The sequence below is a fragment of the Ooceraea biroi genome, chromosome 7 (assembly GCF_003672135.1).
Source record: "Ooceraea biroi isolate clonal line C1 chromosome 7, Obir_v5.4, whole genome shotgun sequence".
In the NCBI taxonomy this organism is placed as follows: domain Eukaryota; kingdom Metazoa; phylum Arthropoda; class Insecta; order Hymenoptera; family Formicidae; genus Ooceraea; species Ooceraea biroi.
The window spans coordinates 2285420-2301748 of NC_039512.1; the positions used below are offsets into that span (position 1 = coordinate 2285420).

General features: G+C 39.8%; 1 protein-coding gene across 1 annotated transcript in view; it reads right to left on the minus strand.

Moving 5' to 3' along the window:
- Positions 1 to 96: 96 nt before the first annotated feature.
- The window catches only part of LOC105277644 (division abnormally delayed protein), a 49113-nt gene continuing 32880 nt past the window's right edge, over positions 97 to 16329 (minus strand). Inside the window, exons 6-8 of the mRNA XM_011336154.2 lie at positions 10889 to 11036; positions 8424 to 8622; positions 97 to 7784 (exon numbers count right to left, since the gene is read on the minus strand). Coding sequence (XP_011334456.1) covers positions 7678 to 7784; positions 8424 to 8622; positions 10889 to 11036 — 454 coding nt within the window. The 3' untranslated portion in view covers positions 97 to 7677. The remainder of the gene's footprint in view (positions 7785 to 8423; positions 8623 to 10888; positions 11037 to 16329) is intronic.

Sequence of the window (16329 nt, forward strand, 5' to 3'; positions counted from 1 at the left end):
TGGTGATAAAATAAAATTTCTAGCGAACGGTAATAATACCTTTCTTGACGTAATTCATAGTGTCACGCTTATCAGAATGCATCAATATAGACGAAGTAGTTGTTGTATAATATTTTATTCGCCATTCACTCGTAAACAGTTTTTACAGATCGTTTCCGATCGGCAAACGCGCCGTTGCGATGTAATCAACCGCGATAATAATTATTAATAATTTGCTTAATCTCTCGTATAACACAATAACACGCGCAAGCAGGCGCGTATGTATGTATATAAGGATGCGTATACACGTATGTACACGTAGCACATGTATATACATATATAGATTGCTTGATAGATCATCGCATTCATCGTCTCCGTTACATCCTCCTTCTCACTTAACACACTCACTAATAAAGCGATTCTTTTTTTGTCCACTTTAATCAGAGACCGATCAAACGTAATCGTCATACACTACACCAGTACATCTTTGTCGTCTGTCGGAATTGGAACTGGCTTCTTTGGAATTAATTGTAACACTTGCATTTTATTTATTTCATTAATTTTTTATAATTATCAATTTTAGCTTCTGATTTTGTTAGAATACTGGGAGATAACTCCAGTGACAATAAAAAATCGATATTATATCTTAAAATAAATAAAAATCGAAAGAAGAAAACGAGAAGAAGCTAAGCTGTTGTTAATCTTGCGCATTATTAGAGAAGTAAAGGCAGATGAAGTGAAAGAAATCCATAACGCCGTCAATGATTGTGATAGCTGGAAAACTTTCCGAGCAGCGCCGATCACAACAATAATTTTAATTAAAACTGAATCACAGAATTTAGAATCAAAATTCTAACAAAGTTAATTTCTATTAAACTTACATGATAGAGTCATCATTGAAAAATCAATTAATTACAATTGCGACACGATTACATGCATAATTAACATCGTCAAGCGCTACGAGTTTATAATCAGGCGATCCTCTGATCGTAATTAACTAAACAAATTGCAATTATCGATCGTTGGCAAACGCGAATAACCAAGGTTTTGTTATTATTGCCAGATTTTTTGCTCATTTCTCGTTTGGCGAACATTCGGGGAAAATTGCGTCGATTCACGCGCGATTAATTACTTATAATTAAACAAGAATGCGATAATAATAATAACGAGATAATAATATAAGTAGCCCTATATCACATAGTAAACGCAAGACGCAACAATAAATATTGCAAGACGCATTAAATAGCTAGGTTGCATAATAACGCAATAGTTCCGTAGGAAATAGCGGATCCTGTTAGTGTGTATACGGTAAAATATGCATCATGCTAAGCTAACAATTGTTATACAGCATAGTCGAAACATTTTCCCTCTCCCTCTCTCTCTTTCATCTCCTACACACCACGCACGTACACACATACACACACACACCCTCCCTTGTTGTTTCTAATTGCATAGATATAATTACAAAGCGATGCAATTAAACGATCGTAGTCATGTGTATCTTCGTGCGTTTCTCAAAAATTCAAAATAAAATCGAAGAAATCATGATAAGAAAATTGCTGCGCTACGAGGCATATGGCAATAAATGACGAGAGGTGCGATCGCTCTTGACGAAGAATTCGGGTTTTCATTGATCACTCGAGCGTTTCCCGCCCTTGCACTTTCGTACACATTTTCTTTACGCATATTACAATAATTAGTCTCGCTATAATTTTATAATTAACGGTTAATTCGTCGATAATTACTTTAGTTGCTTTATTAGCTGCTACTTTCATTTTAGGTCGATATATTTAACGTATATATAACTATATAAATACCGCAGGCATTCGTTATGTATGTACAGATTTCACTACAATTACCTTCTCTCTCTCTTTCTCTCTTTTATTCTCACTCTCTCACATTCTCATTTTCGCTTTACTATTTGTTGTAGCTCTTGTTCTCGAAACACGCTTGTTTTTTTGGTGAATTCTGCTGGCGAAGGAGCGGGCTGTTACATTAAATCAAAGTCACTTCCCCGACGACACGCTTTCAGTCTTATAAATTTGGATTAACAGCTTAAGAAGCGGTGCGCTATATCAGTCGTTGAGGAATTCTCGAGGGAAGCTTGATGAATTTGCAATGGCAGTGCCTCTATTCATGGAGAAAAGAAATTTGATTGCAATTAAGTCGGTAATAATCATGCATGTGGTTTGCCATTTCCAACGCGCGGTATCAGTAATAATAAAACCGCCGTAACATAAAATTATTACACAATCGATAACGTTAATCGCGGCTGGTTTCAGAATTCCAATAGCACAAAGTGCGACGTGTGTTGCTCGCTGCGACAGACCGATACCTGCGCGTCGAGATCAACATCACGCGAAGGTCCGACAGATCAGGGGCGACCGACGAAATCGAGGAGGACCGTCGTCGCGGACGGTCGGCGGACGAGGACGAAAGTACGCGTGCCTCGAAAACGCGCGACCTACGCGAGCACATTCGGCCCGCCTGAATGTGCCGCCTAAATTCGCCCGACAAAGGCCGCTGCGAGATTGAAGAATTACGACGGTAAATTCGAACAATTGCGCGCCTGGCCCACGCTGAATTAGGCTCTTTGGCGAGATCACCGGGCATTGCCGCAGCACTGGCCGCTCGCTCGCTCTCTCACCGGATTTCGATCTTATTAGCGTTCTGAAAAGAAGGACCTCGCGACAATAGCGTGTCCGATTACGAAAGTGAATCGGATCTGTCGCGGACCGTTGTTCAATGGATCTAATTGATTCAATTGGACGCTGCGATTGAAAAAACGGATTCGAATGTCGGGTTTCTGTAATTAAGAATAATTCGTTAACAATGCGTTACTATATGTAACACCACCGAGGGATATTATAAAACTTGTAATCGCTGCTGAACATGATAATTACTATTAAACCGTTTTTAATTATGGTTGTAAATGGAAGGCTTTGCTTAAAGATTGTCTAAAAACAATTATTAAACTCTTGCTTTGACGTAACGTTTTATCGAATCTCGAAGAGGAAGATTAGTATAGGCAATACTTCAACTTGTGAAATAACTATATGAAATAAATATATATACATATTAAGCATTTAATAACTATCGATTTGTAAGATTTGTGCGTTTATCGTTAGCTGAATTGGATGTGCGATCGTATCATCCCAGAATTGTCAACGTTACGTCCAGAATTATCTGAGGGTATCTGCGACGAATTTTTAGTCTCAACACCAACCAGATTTCTTGAGAATGGCCCGCTTCTTCGCCCGCTTTCGTCCGGCGTGTTATCCTAACGGTGTAGGATAAACGTTTACAAGATTGTTAGATATCTTCGGAGAGCTTGCGTGGAAACATTAGAGGCGAATATACGGCGGAGGAAATTACAAAAGAAAAAGCAGAAGGCTATACTTTAACTTTTTCTCTCCATTTTCACCTCTCTTTCACATACACATACACACATTCATACAGATGACGTACGTATAGCGAGAAAGTGCCCGTGTTCCGCACCCTTCTTCGCGGATGGCCGCTGCAACTCTCCCGAATTCGCATCCGAAGAGCGACGACGCGACGCTGCGGCCAGGGATATTCAGAAAAGGCACTCACCCCTCCTCAAAGATACTCGAAACTCAAATGTACAAAACGAATACGGCATCGCCGAAGCGTCGCGAACTGTGCGGCCACCACGTAGAGAAACCAACGGTTCCGTTGTCTCATTTTCGTCACTAACTACCATTCTACTTCCTTACAGTAACCAACGTCAGTGGAGTCAGTCAGGACAATTGAGGCGCAAGATAAACGCAACATTGTCCAACTTTAAGGGAAAATCTATTCATTAGCTTTAATTAATTTAATTCTCCGCTAGGAATTAATTGTCAGTCATTACTGCGAAATAATTATCTTACTTTTCTCATCAGAACACGCGATTCTATCACATACACGAGAATGTTACTAGAATCTTTAATAATTCAAAGTCCGCTTGTTAGCAATGTTATAAATAATAAAATTCTAAATTTTAAAAGAACATCACGCAGTCGCGATTATTTGAGAATCTTAATTATCCCGACTGACAAAAGCAAATCATATCGGATTTGAATGTCACATGCACGCTTCGCCACGAGAACGTCAGATTTTCCAAAAGTTCCTCTGTTCTAACTGCGTGTTTCAACACTCAGTGAAAGTTTATATTTGACTCTTCCCTTCGCCGAATCAAATATGCAAGTGTTGTGTAAAAGCTTCAATATAATATTTCTAATTTTAATAGTGGCATACAATTCGATCGGTTAATATTATATATATATATTGCCGATGGAGAACAATTGAAGCATTGTTTCATAAAAGATTTTGTGCTAGTCATGGAACGCTCTGAATGTTAAAAACAGCATCAAAGATTGAACACTGATACTTTCCGTTATCGTGACCGTGGATCATTGGCGATAATCTCGAGCTTAAATCAATCACGAAAAATATACAAAGTGTCAAAATCGGCAACACGGCGAGGTGTAATATTTAAATTAAAAACACTTCGTAGAAAAGCCACGCACAAAGTGCGTTTCAATAATAAATTCGATACCAGATGCACGATCTCGTGATTAAAATTATCGAGATTGCAATATTCGCCAGTGAGCCATTTCTATCAATTACGATTAATTTGTGCGTTTAAATTAACGGGAAGCAGATTTGGCACGTTAATTATTTTGCAGTCAGTTATTAAGGCGAGGTTGCGAAAATTTATGACTCATTACAAAATCGTCACTGTGAATGCATTGATCTAACTTGATATATTAATAGAGACTTTTTCTCGAGTGTGCATAGTACGCAAGATCTAAATGTACTACGCCGCAATTGTCGATGCGTAATAGATTGTTTCAATCTATTGCTATTGGGCGCGATACGTTTGCACAATGAATACATCTAACACTATCATTATGTCATGAAAAAATTGCTACAAATCAAACTTTGCAGTTTAATTTTAAATTTCATTACAACTCGAAAATATTTGTCGATTGAAATATTATTTTAGACGAATGTTGAATAAAATCCACGGTCGACGATTTTGAAACTAACTATGATCTAAATTGATGCACTTGTACATTTTAGAAATCACGGCAATTACGATCACGATCTACTAAAACTCGAAGACGTTTCAGCGGCCGAGCGAATCGCGTCTCCTTCTGATCGACGTGTTCATGAAATTTGTTGCTGCATTAAGAAGGCCCCTTTTTCTAGGAAGGAAAAGTGGAAGATAAATCACAGAGGTACACGCACACGCAAAGAGAACAAGACACATCGCACACCTAGTACTCGAGGATTTCAAGGATCCTCGCGACGAACAGTAATCATCGCTCGATTAAATTAGCTCTTGATCGCGTACAGCTGGCATTTTGGCAGTTAACTTTCTATGTGTATACATATATGTATATATGGCATGCGCGTATCACCGACACTGGATATGATTATGGCCTCCCGTCGTCGTTTTTGCAATAATCTGTATAATATCGACAACCACGTGTGCCGTAGACGACGCACGGCGACGTCGCAGGCGAAAAAGACACTTTTTTCTGCTATACACGAATGGAGAACGGCACGCGAGTATAATACGAGGCACACTATCTCTGACTGTTTGGTCGCCGTGCAATTTGCGGCCAACAGGCTCCAGAATAATAATAATTCGTATAATTTCTCGCGAGCCGCAAGAAGCGAAGGTAAAGTACTTTCGTTCATGTATCCTCATCGGGTATTCAGCGTTAAAGATAATTGCGCGAATTTTGCACTCGAACCTCGTTGTCAAAACATGATTAAATTCGGGAAAAACTCGGAAAAGATAAAAATGAAAAGAACATCTAAAAGATGTTCAATCGACGAAATTAAAAATCCAAGATGCATTATGTTTCACGTACCTGTGAAATGATTGCGTATCTTTTTCTACGCATGCGTTTTACTTTCACATTTAATACAAAAAAAAAATATGTAAATCGGGTAGCGCATTTAAGCGCCGTAATTTTCCGCTGCAAGCCGACCCCGTTGTTCAGCCTGTATTTAAGAGGTCAACTGTCACGTTCAGCGTTTAACGCCGCTCCACATAGAAGCGAGGATACGGGTTTTGTCACCGGTTATCTATCGGAGTTATCGGCGCGCAAGCAAGCTCTCTCCGCGAATCCTCCGCGCAATTAGTCTTTTCCTGGGCGCTCTTCCAGCGACTTTCGTTCGTTAACTCGCGACCAACAGAACGTTCAGCCCCGACTTAACAAAGAGACGACGCTCTTTGAAACCATTTCTCAGGTCCGCGCGACACACTTTTCCCGTCTCGCGAAATAAACGCAGTCGGACGACGGACTCGTCGACCTTCGGATCGGAAACCGTGTCCCCGCTGGACCCGGCGATCGATGGCTGCTGCGACTATCCTGCATTCTTACGTAATGCTAATACAGAGAGAGCGCGAATGCTCCGTTTGACAGAAAATCTTCTTGGGGTTTGCGGTGAGACCGATGTGTTCCATGTCAAATGCGTACGGTCAATCGGTCAAATTAATAGCATATACTTGGCATTTCCAAGTGGACACGTTGCTACGTGCGATTAGTCCTTTCGACTAATGATGATGAGACATTGTTGCGTGATCCGTAGCTTCGCGGAAGAATAATTTCCTTAATCTCGTATCTCGTGTTCCGTAATCTCGTGTTTGAGCAATGATAATACTTCTCAGTACTAACTTCGTTCGCTATGACACCTTGTTGACGCGACTGTACGATGAGACGGAATTCTAAGTTTACCTTCAAGGGAATTTGCTAAAAAGTATTGAAGAATACTGAATATTCCGTGTTCTTCTCGGCTTTGGTTCAACGTGTGGCAATAAACGTCGATCGATTTTCAGTCAGTCTCGATATTCTGAGACTAGAACGTCGCATTGTTCAAGTAAAGAGGATAAATAAAGTCTACGTCAATATTCTGTATCTGTACAATCAAATTCGATCGATCTAAAAAATGTTTGGCAGGCGTTTTCCTAAATGATGCAATTTTCAGAAAGAATGCGATCTAGATTATCGAACCGCCTGAATTTCGGATTCTGCGGATACAGAGGAGGCCGTGGCTCGTTCCAGTTCCACGATATCGATCTCTATGTACGGAACTAACGTCTCTGCAGTAAAACTTCACCTCGGAAGTATCGGAGATTTATCGTCGCGTTTTACAAGTGCGACGTCTCAGACGTGGAACTCACCCATTTCTTCTTTCCGTTTTCTTTCTGTTTTGCCGCACACACACACACACCCACTCACATACTCACGTCGTAACTAATACACATACATACACACAAACTCTCCCTCTCCTTCCTCTGCCCCTTTCTCTCTCTTTCGTATACATTTACAATTTCTCTCTCTTTCACTCTCGCTCTCTCCATGCATCGATATATCACTGAGAACCGCCGCGTCCCTTCAACGGGATCGCGAACAGGAACAGTTCGCTTCGCTGCCCAACATGCCACCGATAAATTATCAACGGCGCGTTACGTAACGCGATTCCGGCGGGCGCTGGAGCACCTCGCTGACGTTCACACGGAAAAACCCCGCGCGAAACAGATTGGTTCGATCTATTGGCGATCTACCCGATTTGCTCGATTGCGGTAGGATCTAGTCTACTTTCCTTATCTACGTTGTCTACGTTGGCCGTGGTTTTGCGATCGAGATCGTCCCCTCGTCCCGACTACGACGCAATTTAAACGACAAGCGATGCGCAGGTAAAAATAAAGACAGCGGATGACAGTAGGATCGTCGACGATCCGGCGCGGGATGGACCGTTCTGATGGGTTTTCACCGCTGGATCTGAAACAAAATGGCGCAAAAATGATACCTTCTTGTTTCGGGGAAACACAAAACAAACGCTCCGAAACGATGATACTGCGCTGCAACTAAATACGGACGGTTGCGATATGCTGCAATCACAGTTCTCTTCCTTTTTCAATATCAATTTTCTGTATCAATATCGATTTCTATCTTGTTTCTACGTATTCCTCCTCGCTGCAAATATTTGTATCCCCTTTGAGATATACTCTCGAATAATATTTGATCTATATGCAGTATGCAGAATTTATTTATAAAATAAAGAATAAAGAACAAAGAATTGAAAACGCTTCGTGAGTTATTTTACCGTTGCTTCTGCATTCGTTACAATGTTACATAATCGACTCGCAACTCGATTGATCTCTGATACTTCTTCATCGAAAATATCTCTCTCTTTCTCTTGTTACACGTATTGTCGCATAGTGCTTCATGGTACTCGGCATACCATGTACCTTACTTTTCCGAGAACGAATTTCTAATACGAATAACGATACTTGATAGCCGATACCGTAGACAGAAGTCGACAATAGAGTTTTGTCTCGGTAACATATCGCGTGGAATTGTGAGGATTATCAGAGCGTAAGATCAATGCAGACGTATGCGGCCTGCAAGACATAGTACCTGTCGTCGTGGGACCCATTCCGGATCCGGACGCCTCGTCGTCGTCATCACCATCACCACCGTGGCCATCCTCGTCGTCGTCGATCTCGGTGGCGCGTGGCCTCCACACCGCACTGTCTCCGCTTCCGGAACCCTCCAGCGCCTCATCACCCAGGAAGACACCGGCATCGGGTGAGGATGCCAATTGAGATTGTACCACCTATATCGATAGGGCACATAAAACATCGAGATAACCTTGAGTTATTTATCACATAAAATATCAAATATCGTCGTGATAACTGCAATATTTATAAACGCGGCTATGATGTTAAAACCAAAACCAAAAATACTGATAGTGGAATAGTGATAGCGACACAGTGATAACGATTATATAAATCACTCATCACATTTTTTTCATCAAAGTTTTATACGTGATACCTGTATGTGTACTCTCAACGAGTATATATACGTCAACTTTATTAAAAATTATATGTTTATATAATTCATCATTCCTAACAAGAGAATAATTATTGTTAATTGTTGCTCAGTGAAACACAGCGTATGAGAGCACGGTAGTTCTACGGTAGTTATCGATTTAAGCAACATGTAATCGACATCGAATGGGTGGATAACAATTTTCCAAAATGAACGGTTATTAGAAAAAGCCTTGAAAAAGTCGCGAGCGCTCCTTTCAGGTAGCCGCGGCGGCGTGTAATCGCGAAAAAAATGATAACGATCGAGCCTGCCATTGCTAAGTCATTAAGCTGTTCCATTTACCTAAAGATCTCAATTAACCCACTTGACCCGCACCGAGATACAAGTGCCGTTCAATTAATCGGCAGCACTCGAGCCTAATCATATCGCGCAATAAACGGAGGCACAGATTTATATTCCGCTAAAATCCGCTGGCAGCCTCTAACCCCGCCTCCGCGCGAACAGCTCGTAATCGCCACTTAAAGCTCGCACCTGCCAATATAATTTTCCTCGGTTCGCTATCCATCTGTTTCCCGACCTATCGCTCGCTCTACGCGGTGTATGTGCGTGTGAATAAATCCTATCGCATTCGAGGAAGCTCCAGCGACTTTCTCGCCTTTGCGAGATCCGTTTCTTGTCAGCGAATTATAAGATAGCGGAGCTATCCAGCTATCAGATTGGTAAGTTCATCGGAGAAAGATTAATCGAAGGCAAAAAGGATCACGAACGCCATGTATACATGCATATATGCGTGTTTCATGACACTCTAATCAGAAGTAAGCGGCCTGATTCCTCGACACGCGAATTAACATGCGTGTGGGCACCGTGCGCGGCGGTCGCCAACTTTACTGCTGAATATTTCCGCAAAAGAATGATTGACTGAAAAATTAGAACAATGAAATATAATTGAATCGTTCAGACGAATTTAATTAAAAAACTTTATTTTTCCGGAATTTATATTGTTCAATTTTGACAACAATTTGCGGAATAATATATATTGACAGTGCTTTGATTTCTATGCACTTTTTATACAACGTCATAATTAAAAAAGAATGTTTCAGAAATCATTTGAATGCTATAAATTATCTAAAGCTATACGTAACATTTCTCACATATGTTGTTTTCAAAAGTTCAAAAATACTCTGAACAGAGTGACCACTATCAATCATTATGCGATATCAAGTAATAACAGATTATGTGTTTTTAATGTATTTGTAAAATTCCGATATAGATCATCGCTTATTTTAAGGCAAAATTGTTATGTCGAAATTATTAATTTTCCACAGCATTCGACGTACATTTGCTCTTAATGGGTTGTGTTATCGGTACATGAGCACCCACGTGTGCTTTCAGCTGATATCCGTCGCCCATGCAACGCGACACGTGCCTCGTGCGCTCGGCGCACCGTCTAAACCCTGCTCTATGAATAATTCTAGATTAGACGAGAATTTATGATTCGTCTGGTATGCCCGTCTGAGTGCTACGGGTCAACGAGCAGGTTTTCCGCATCAACGGAGCTATCGCGATAAACGGAATCGCGACAAATCGTGTTACGCGATGAGATCTGTACATCAGAAATCAAAACATTTTTAACGAATTCATCTTTGCAGTCGTTCGTGAAGAAATTTTAACGAATTCTTGATAAAATCAGCAAACTGCATATTTCTTATTTAATTTTAAAATAATAAAATAGTGATTTTTTTTAGTTATTAGATAACAATCTAAGAATTAACATAATTTGAACAGACATTTAGGTAATTTGGTTGCACATGTGACGAATCTTTCCCACTCTATGACAAATCATGAAGAGCGTAGAACATGACTTTTGCTTCTGATGCTGTTCGTTCGATCATTGCGGATTCCGCCTTGACAAGAGTTGACGCTCGTCGTTCGTCGCACGTCGTTTGAATCCGAGCGAATGAAAATTGCGGCACGGTTTAATGCGAGAGAAAGGGAGGAAGAGAGAGAGACGATACCCTCAAGAGCGACAAATTACAGCTTCATGTACTCACCTGATTAATGTGCCTCAATTGGTCGATGAGCGCGCTGGTGTTCGTATTGCTGGCGTAGGTAGCCGGCGTTGACGGCATCGTCGTTATCGTGAATTCAGGATTGTACCGCTGTGCAGTCAGGCTGGAATCCACCACGGTCTTTGTATATCTGAAATCAGATGGAAAATTGCGATCATTATTATGAAATCGAACCGAGAATGCATTACTAACGCGCAAATGAACAATCTACAAACAGAAACTCGAGAGAGATTAATAAGTTGTTCTAGAAGAACTAAAAAGATTCTGTATTATTTTATTATAAACGCAGAACCATGCAAACAAATATATATATATATATATAGCTAAGAGTATGATTAGTAAAGGAATATTAATACGATAGCAGCGGAGTAATTTTATATCTTGTCAAACTAATCGCGAAAGCTGATCAAGCGCACACTTAGGATTAAAATATATGAGTGAGAGCACAGATCACAATTTGAGTGCAATAATCGGGGAAACTGTGCTATATTAATCGAGTGAGATGTATTTCCTTCGCGATCGACGAGAGTTGCGTAAATCGCGGACGTTACTTCGATATCGCGTGCGGCTTCTATCTTCCCGTACGATAAGCACTCAGCCTCTCCTCCTCGACGCTTTCCAATAGTAACCGAACGAGCTTGTAAACTGGGCGGGCAGACAGGCTGCCGCACGTAGTCATTAGAATCTCAATGAGGCATAAATATTAGCAGTACCCCGGCGTCAGGTAATTAAATTACGGAGTCGACGACGCGGTTAATACTTTCGAGCCCTCGAATCACCGATTCCTCCACCGTGCCTTTTTCCGAGGCGATAAGACTGCAGCCGCTTCTCGTCGAGAGTAAGATTAGTACTAATTTTAATTATTAGGTGCGTAATCAGGAATTATTCGCGCGAGTTATTTTGGACGCGTTCCGATCCGCTGTCTGTTTTGATCGGCGCGTTCGCAGAAACGCAAAGTCGATCTGTTCACACTCGACAGTGCCTTTATCTTCCGCGCTTCTATCTTTCGCGGGGTGCTGACCGACAAAAGAGACAAATCGCGTTTCGTTCATGCCGCATTTCGCGGAATATGTCTTCCGTTTTCGATCACCACGCGATTAACGAATCAACGAACCGGGGACGAATATATCTCCGCGGAGAGCTCAGATGGCAGTTTCGTGAAACTTTGATAAGAAAGTGTGGCTGTGTTATATTATGTTATTATTGAACATTATTTTAGTTTAACTTTATTAGAAACACTGTGCGATTATCCGGAATTATTATGAGAGCGTGACGCGTGTCAAATGAAGCTCGCTGAAAATCGTTAATTTCGATTAATCATTTACCTCGATGTAATTAACTCTCTCTAATATTTGTATAATATATATATAATTATTTAATCTTTATGTAATCTTGTCTTATTATCACTCATGAATATACTATTTTATCATTCATGTAATTTCCTGTGTAATTTCTTCTATTCCGCGTAAATTATTCATGTAATTTCTTCTTTCGTAGCCAAAGATCCTGATTATCCTGATCGCTTGATTACTTCTTGCTAGCCTGCTTATTATACTTTTCCTACCATTACGTAAAAAGAGAAAAAAAATGTTACACGAAGCACCAAATAGCCGTTTCAAAGTATTCAGTATATAGCTAGATAGCTTGATTGCGAATTGAAATATTGCCGAAGTCCGGAGACCAACCGCTCTCAGTGCTCCTGAATGCCGGCCATTCACGGAACGACCTCCTTCGAGAGATCGTCCTTCACCCCTCTCGTCCCTCGTCACCCCGTGCACATGTCGCATCCCTCAGTTTTCCCCGCGCCACCATCATTCAACGATTTTCCACGCGAACTTTTCCTTCGCTCCTTTTCCGCTAAATCGCACCCTGCGGTATCTCCCGCGGGCCATATTTTCTTCCAGAGCACTACACTAGATGCGTGAGTTCCCTTTACAGACTCTCCAAGTAATACTACGGCATTTGCAAATTTCAAGATGCCAGGTAAATCATAATCGTAATTTTTCTATTCGTATTATTTGCTAAGAGGAATTTTACACACGAAAAATGGATATACAGAGTCTTGACTCTGTTTTGCACCCCACTTGTCGCTCCTTTCTCCTTTCTCCACTCGAGTACCTCTTCATCCCTAACGCGACTACAATCATTCTCGATCTCGGCGGCGGGGAGACGAAGACTGGGTGAAACGAGCCGACAAAAACTGGTTCTCGGCGATCGAACGCGAAAACTGCCAAGGCGAGAACGGTGCATTTCCACCTTGGTGCGTGTGTACCAGGGTATTTTATAATTAGTGTCGCGACCGAAAAAGGAATAAGAAGGAAAGAGGTTCTGAAAAAGAAGCAGGTCATTCTTTATCCAAGAGTATGTCATATCTTTTCGAACATAAGTTTCTTGAGAGTATTTTTGTACTTCGGTATTTACTACAACGCAAACCGACCCTTTTCTAATTAAAGTTTGAATTAAATGTTCGTTTAGATAAAGTTTACTCAAAGTCGGATAAAGAAGAACATCGAAAGTTTGATTCGTGAAAAGCTCGATTTTCAGAGACTCGCAGGTTCTCTCGTTCAAATCTTTTCTCATGGAAGAATGTTCGTTGCAAAATTAATGAACGAAAGGAATACGGAGAGAGACATCCTTTATATTCGTTTATACTGCGTGTAGTTCAGCTGAAGCATATATAGGCGCATCGATTTTCAGCGCGGACGAGAGATGGAAATGCTTTAGGGCAGATTAATATTTCAATGGCGAGAAAGAGAGCGCCAAGAGATGCTGCCATTATCCCGTGGATTCCAAAAGCACGGAGGAACTCGTATCGTCATGCACGATATAGAACATTGATTTGGTTTTTTTTTACCTCGCTACAATCACACTTTGGGCAATCTCTTTCCTTTCAAAGAAATAAAAATGTAACTCGTCTATATTTGATTAAAACATGACAAGTAATTATCGAAAAAATATTCCAATCCAATAATTCTTATCAAACAGAAGCTTTTGATGTAGCTCTTGCTACAAATATAACATTGCACGGAAAATAGTGATAAATTTTTGCGTTGTTATTGAATTGTAACATATGTATATTCGTCTCGCTTCTTTGGTATTTTTATAATATGGGGTTGTAACATATATTCGTTAAAAATACTAAGAAAACAAGATATTTTTCTAACGTTTCTTTAATGTTCAAGTATGAATAATTCAAAAGCCAAGTAAGATGAACATAATTGATATAATCTGTATTTTGTATTGTATTATGTCGTATTATGTTTATTTGGTATTATTATTGTATTGTATTTTCGTTAAATCTCTTCTTTTGGAGGACTGCGCTGAAAAGAAACTTGGGCATCGCTGACAACTGAAACTTGAAATAATGGTCATCATCTAATGGGTCAATATCGAAAAGATCAAATGTGTGATCGAAATGAAATTATTTTAAAAAATACGACTGCTTGGGGTAAACCATCGTAGAATTAGCTTTCATGTTGTTTCGTGTTTATTCCTCGTTGGAAGAAGCCTTCGTAATTGAGCGGATGGACGACAAGAAGTTTGCTTGATTATCGCAGCGATTCACATTGATCACATTGAAGCGCTAAACGCAACTAAATTAATCGCGGCTAGTCTCCTTAATGGCCGGATACAGCGCGTTCTCACGATTGTTAGAAGATACCGATCGTAGTAGCTCGAGAGAATAATAACTTGGCAAAAACAAAACCCAAACTATCGCAGTTAGAAAACAACACTCATTATGCAGCCGAAAGTAAAATGTCTCATTAAAAAAAATTAATTGATGTCAATAACTTTGCGTATTATATTGGAGCAATCACAAATTCGCGACAGGCAAAATCTTACTTTTCTCTCGTTACATTTATATTAAAATGAAATTTATATTAAATTTATATTAAAATGAAAGTTATATTAAAATAATGCTTGTTCTGATAAAATTCTAATTAAGAGAGAAACAGTAATTAAATTGACTCAACTAATATAATTCACAAGTTAGTCTCATTTACAGTCCACGATTTAATTTCGGTTTAATTCTAATTTGAAATAAAAAAGTGTTACTTTTATTCAATGTGCTGCAAATCAAAGAGAAGTCAGGATTATCTCGAAGACTTGGTCTTCGGCTCACTTCTCAAAGGGGGCCATTTTTGCAGATCCCCCGCGACAAATGGGCCGAGCAAGCTCTCTATGAATGACTCGTTATTCACGTTGCGCTAGAACATTGATATTCCAGCAGATGCTATCACTCGGGGCCCCGATATATACACCGCGTCATCCATTGGCACATTGCGAATACATTATTTATAATATATCGTTCGCGTGCGATTCGTTCTCATTCGGACGACGTATCGGATAAACATATGCTAATACATAGGCCGTAGCCGTTCGACGTCAACCGAGCGTGTCGATAAAACTGCAACTAAATTAATAGAAGAATCGCACCGCGATATACTTCAACGCCGCATCGAACGTGTGCACGCATTTTTACATAATAATAATCTTAGAATTATCTATCGCGTTATCTGTGAAATTTACATTCAATTACTACTATTATTTACATTTAAATTAAGAGACCTATCGCGTATAGATAACGAGACTAAAGGCTGCGTTAATTATCGGTCTACTTAATGACTGACAATTTTGTCTCGCTATCTTCACGGTTTTTGTATATTTCAACCGCACACGTAGATTTTTAATATTTATTAAGATATAATATTAAAATCAGTTTTTAAATGTATCATTAGCGACACATTCTTCTAAATTGAAGAAATATAAAATGAATCTTTTTTATCGAGATTCTTAAATTAGTCTCAATTACACGTTGTTAAAGCTGAAAAGATCTGAGCGCGAGACACTTGTGAGAGACGCAGAGGGCGAGTGGATAATTTTTCTCCATTTAACACACGAGGTCGCGGTACTTTGCGGCACATAGATGAGACGGTAAATGAGAAAATGACGCATAAGCAAAAAGTAGGTTTTGAAAAAGATTAATACGAAGCTTCTACGTTACATGTAAGTACCTACGTTACACAAAGTACCTACTGCGACTCCATTAACAGTTAATGAGCCACCGGTTATCCTCTTGTACTTCACAGGATATTTATACTTTAAAATTAAAAAAAAAGAAATAACTGCTCATATCCGTGCAGATAAAATTTCATGAGATAATTAACGAATCTATTGGGTCAGTCAAGAAGTTCGGTTCGATTTGTGCGTTAAATTTTTACTTGATTGCATTCAGCAGTAATAAATTATTCATCAGCCGATTAATAACCATGGTTGTCTACGATTAGACATTATCGTGACACAGACATTATCAACATTTGCTGTTGCCTGTATTACATGTAAATTGATTTGAAAAATCAAAAAACGAACCGAACCGACTGACCTAATTAAATATTTGAATATTTTAAAGCTTCACTAGCGAA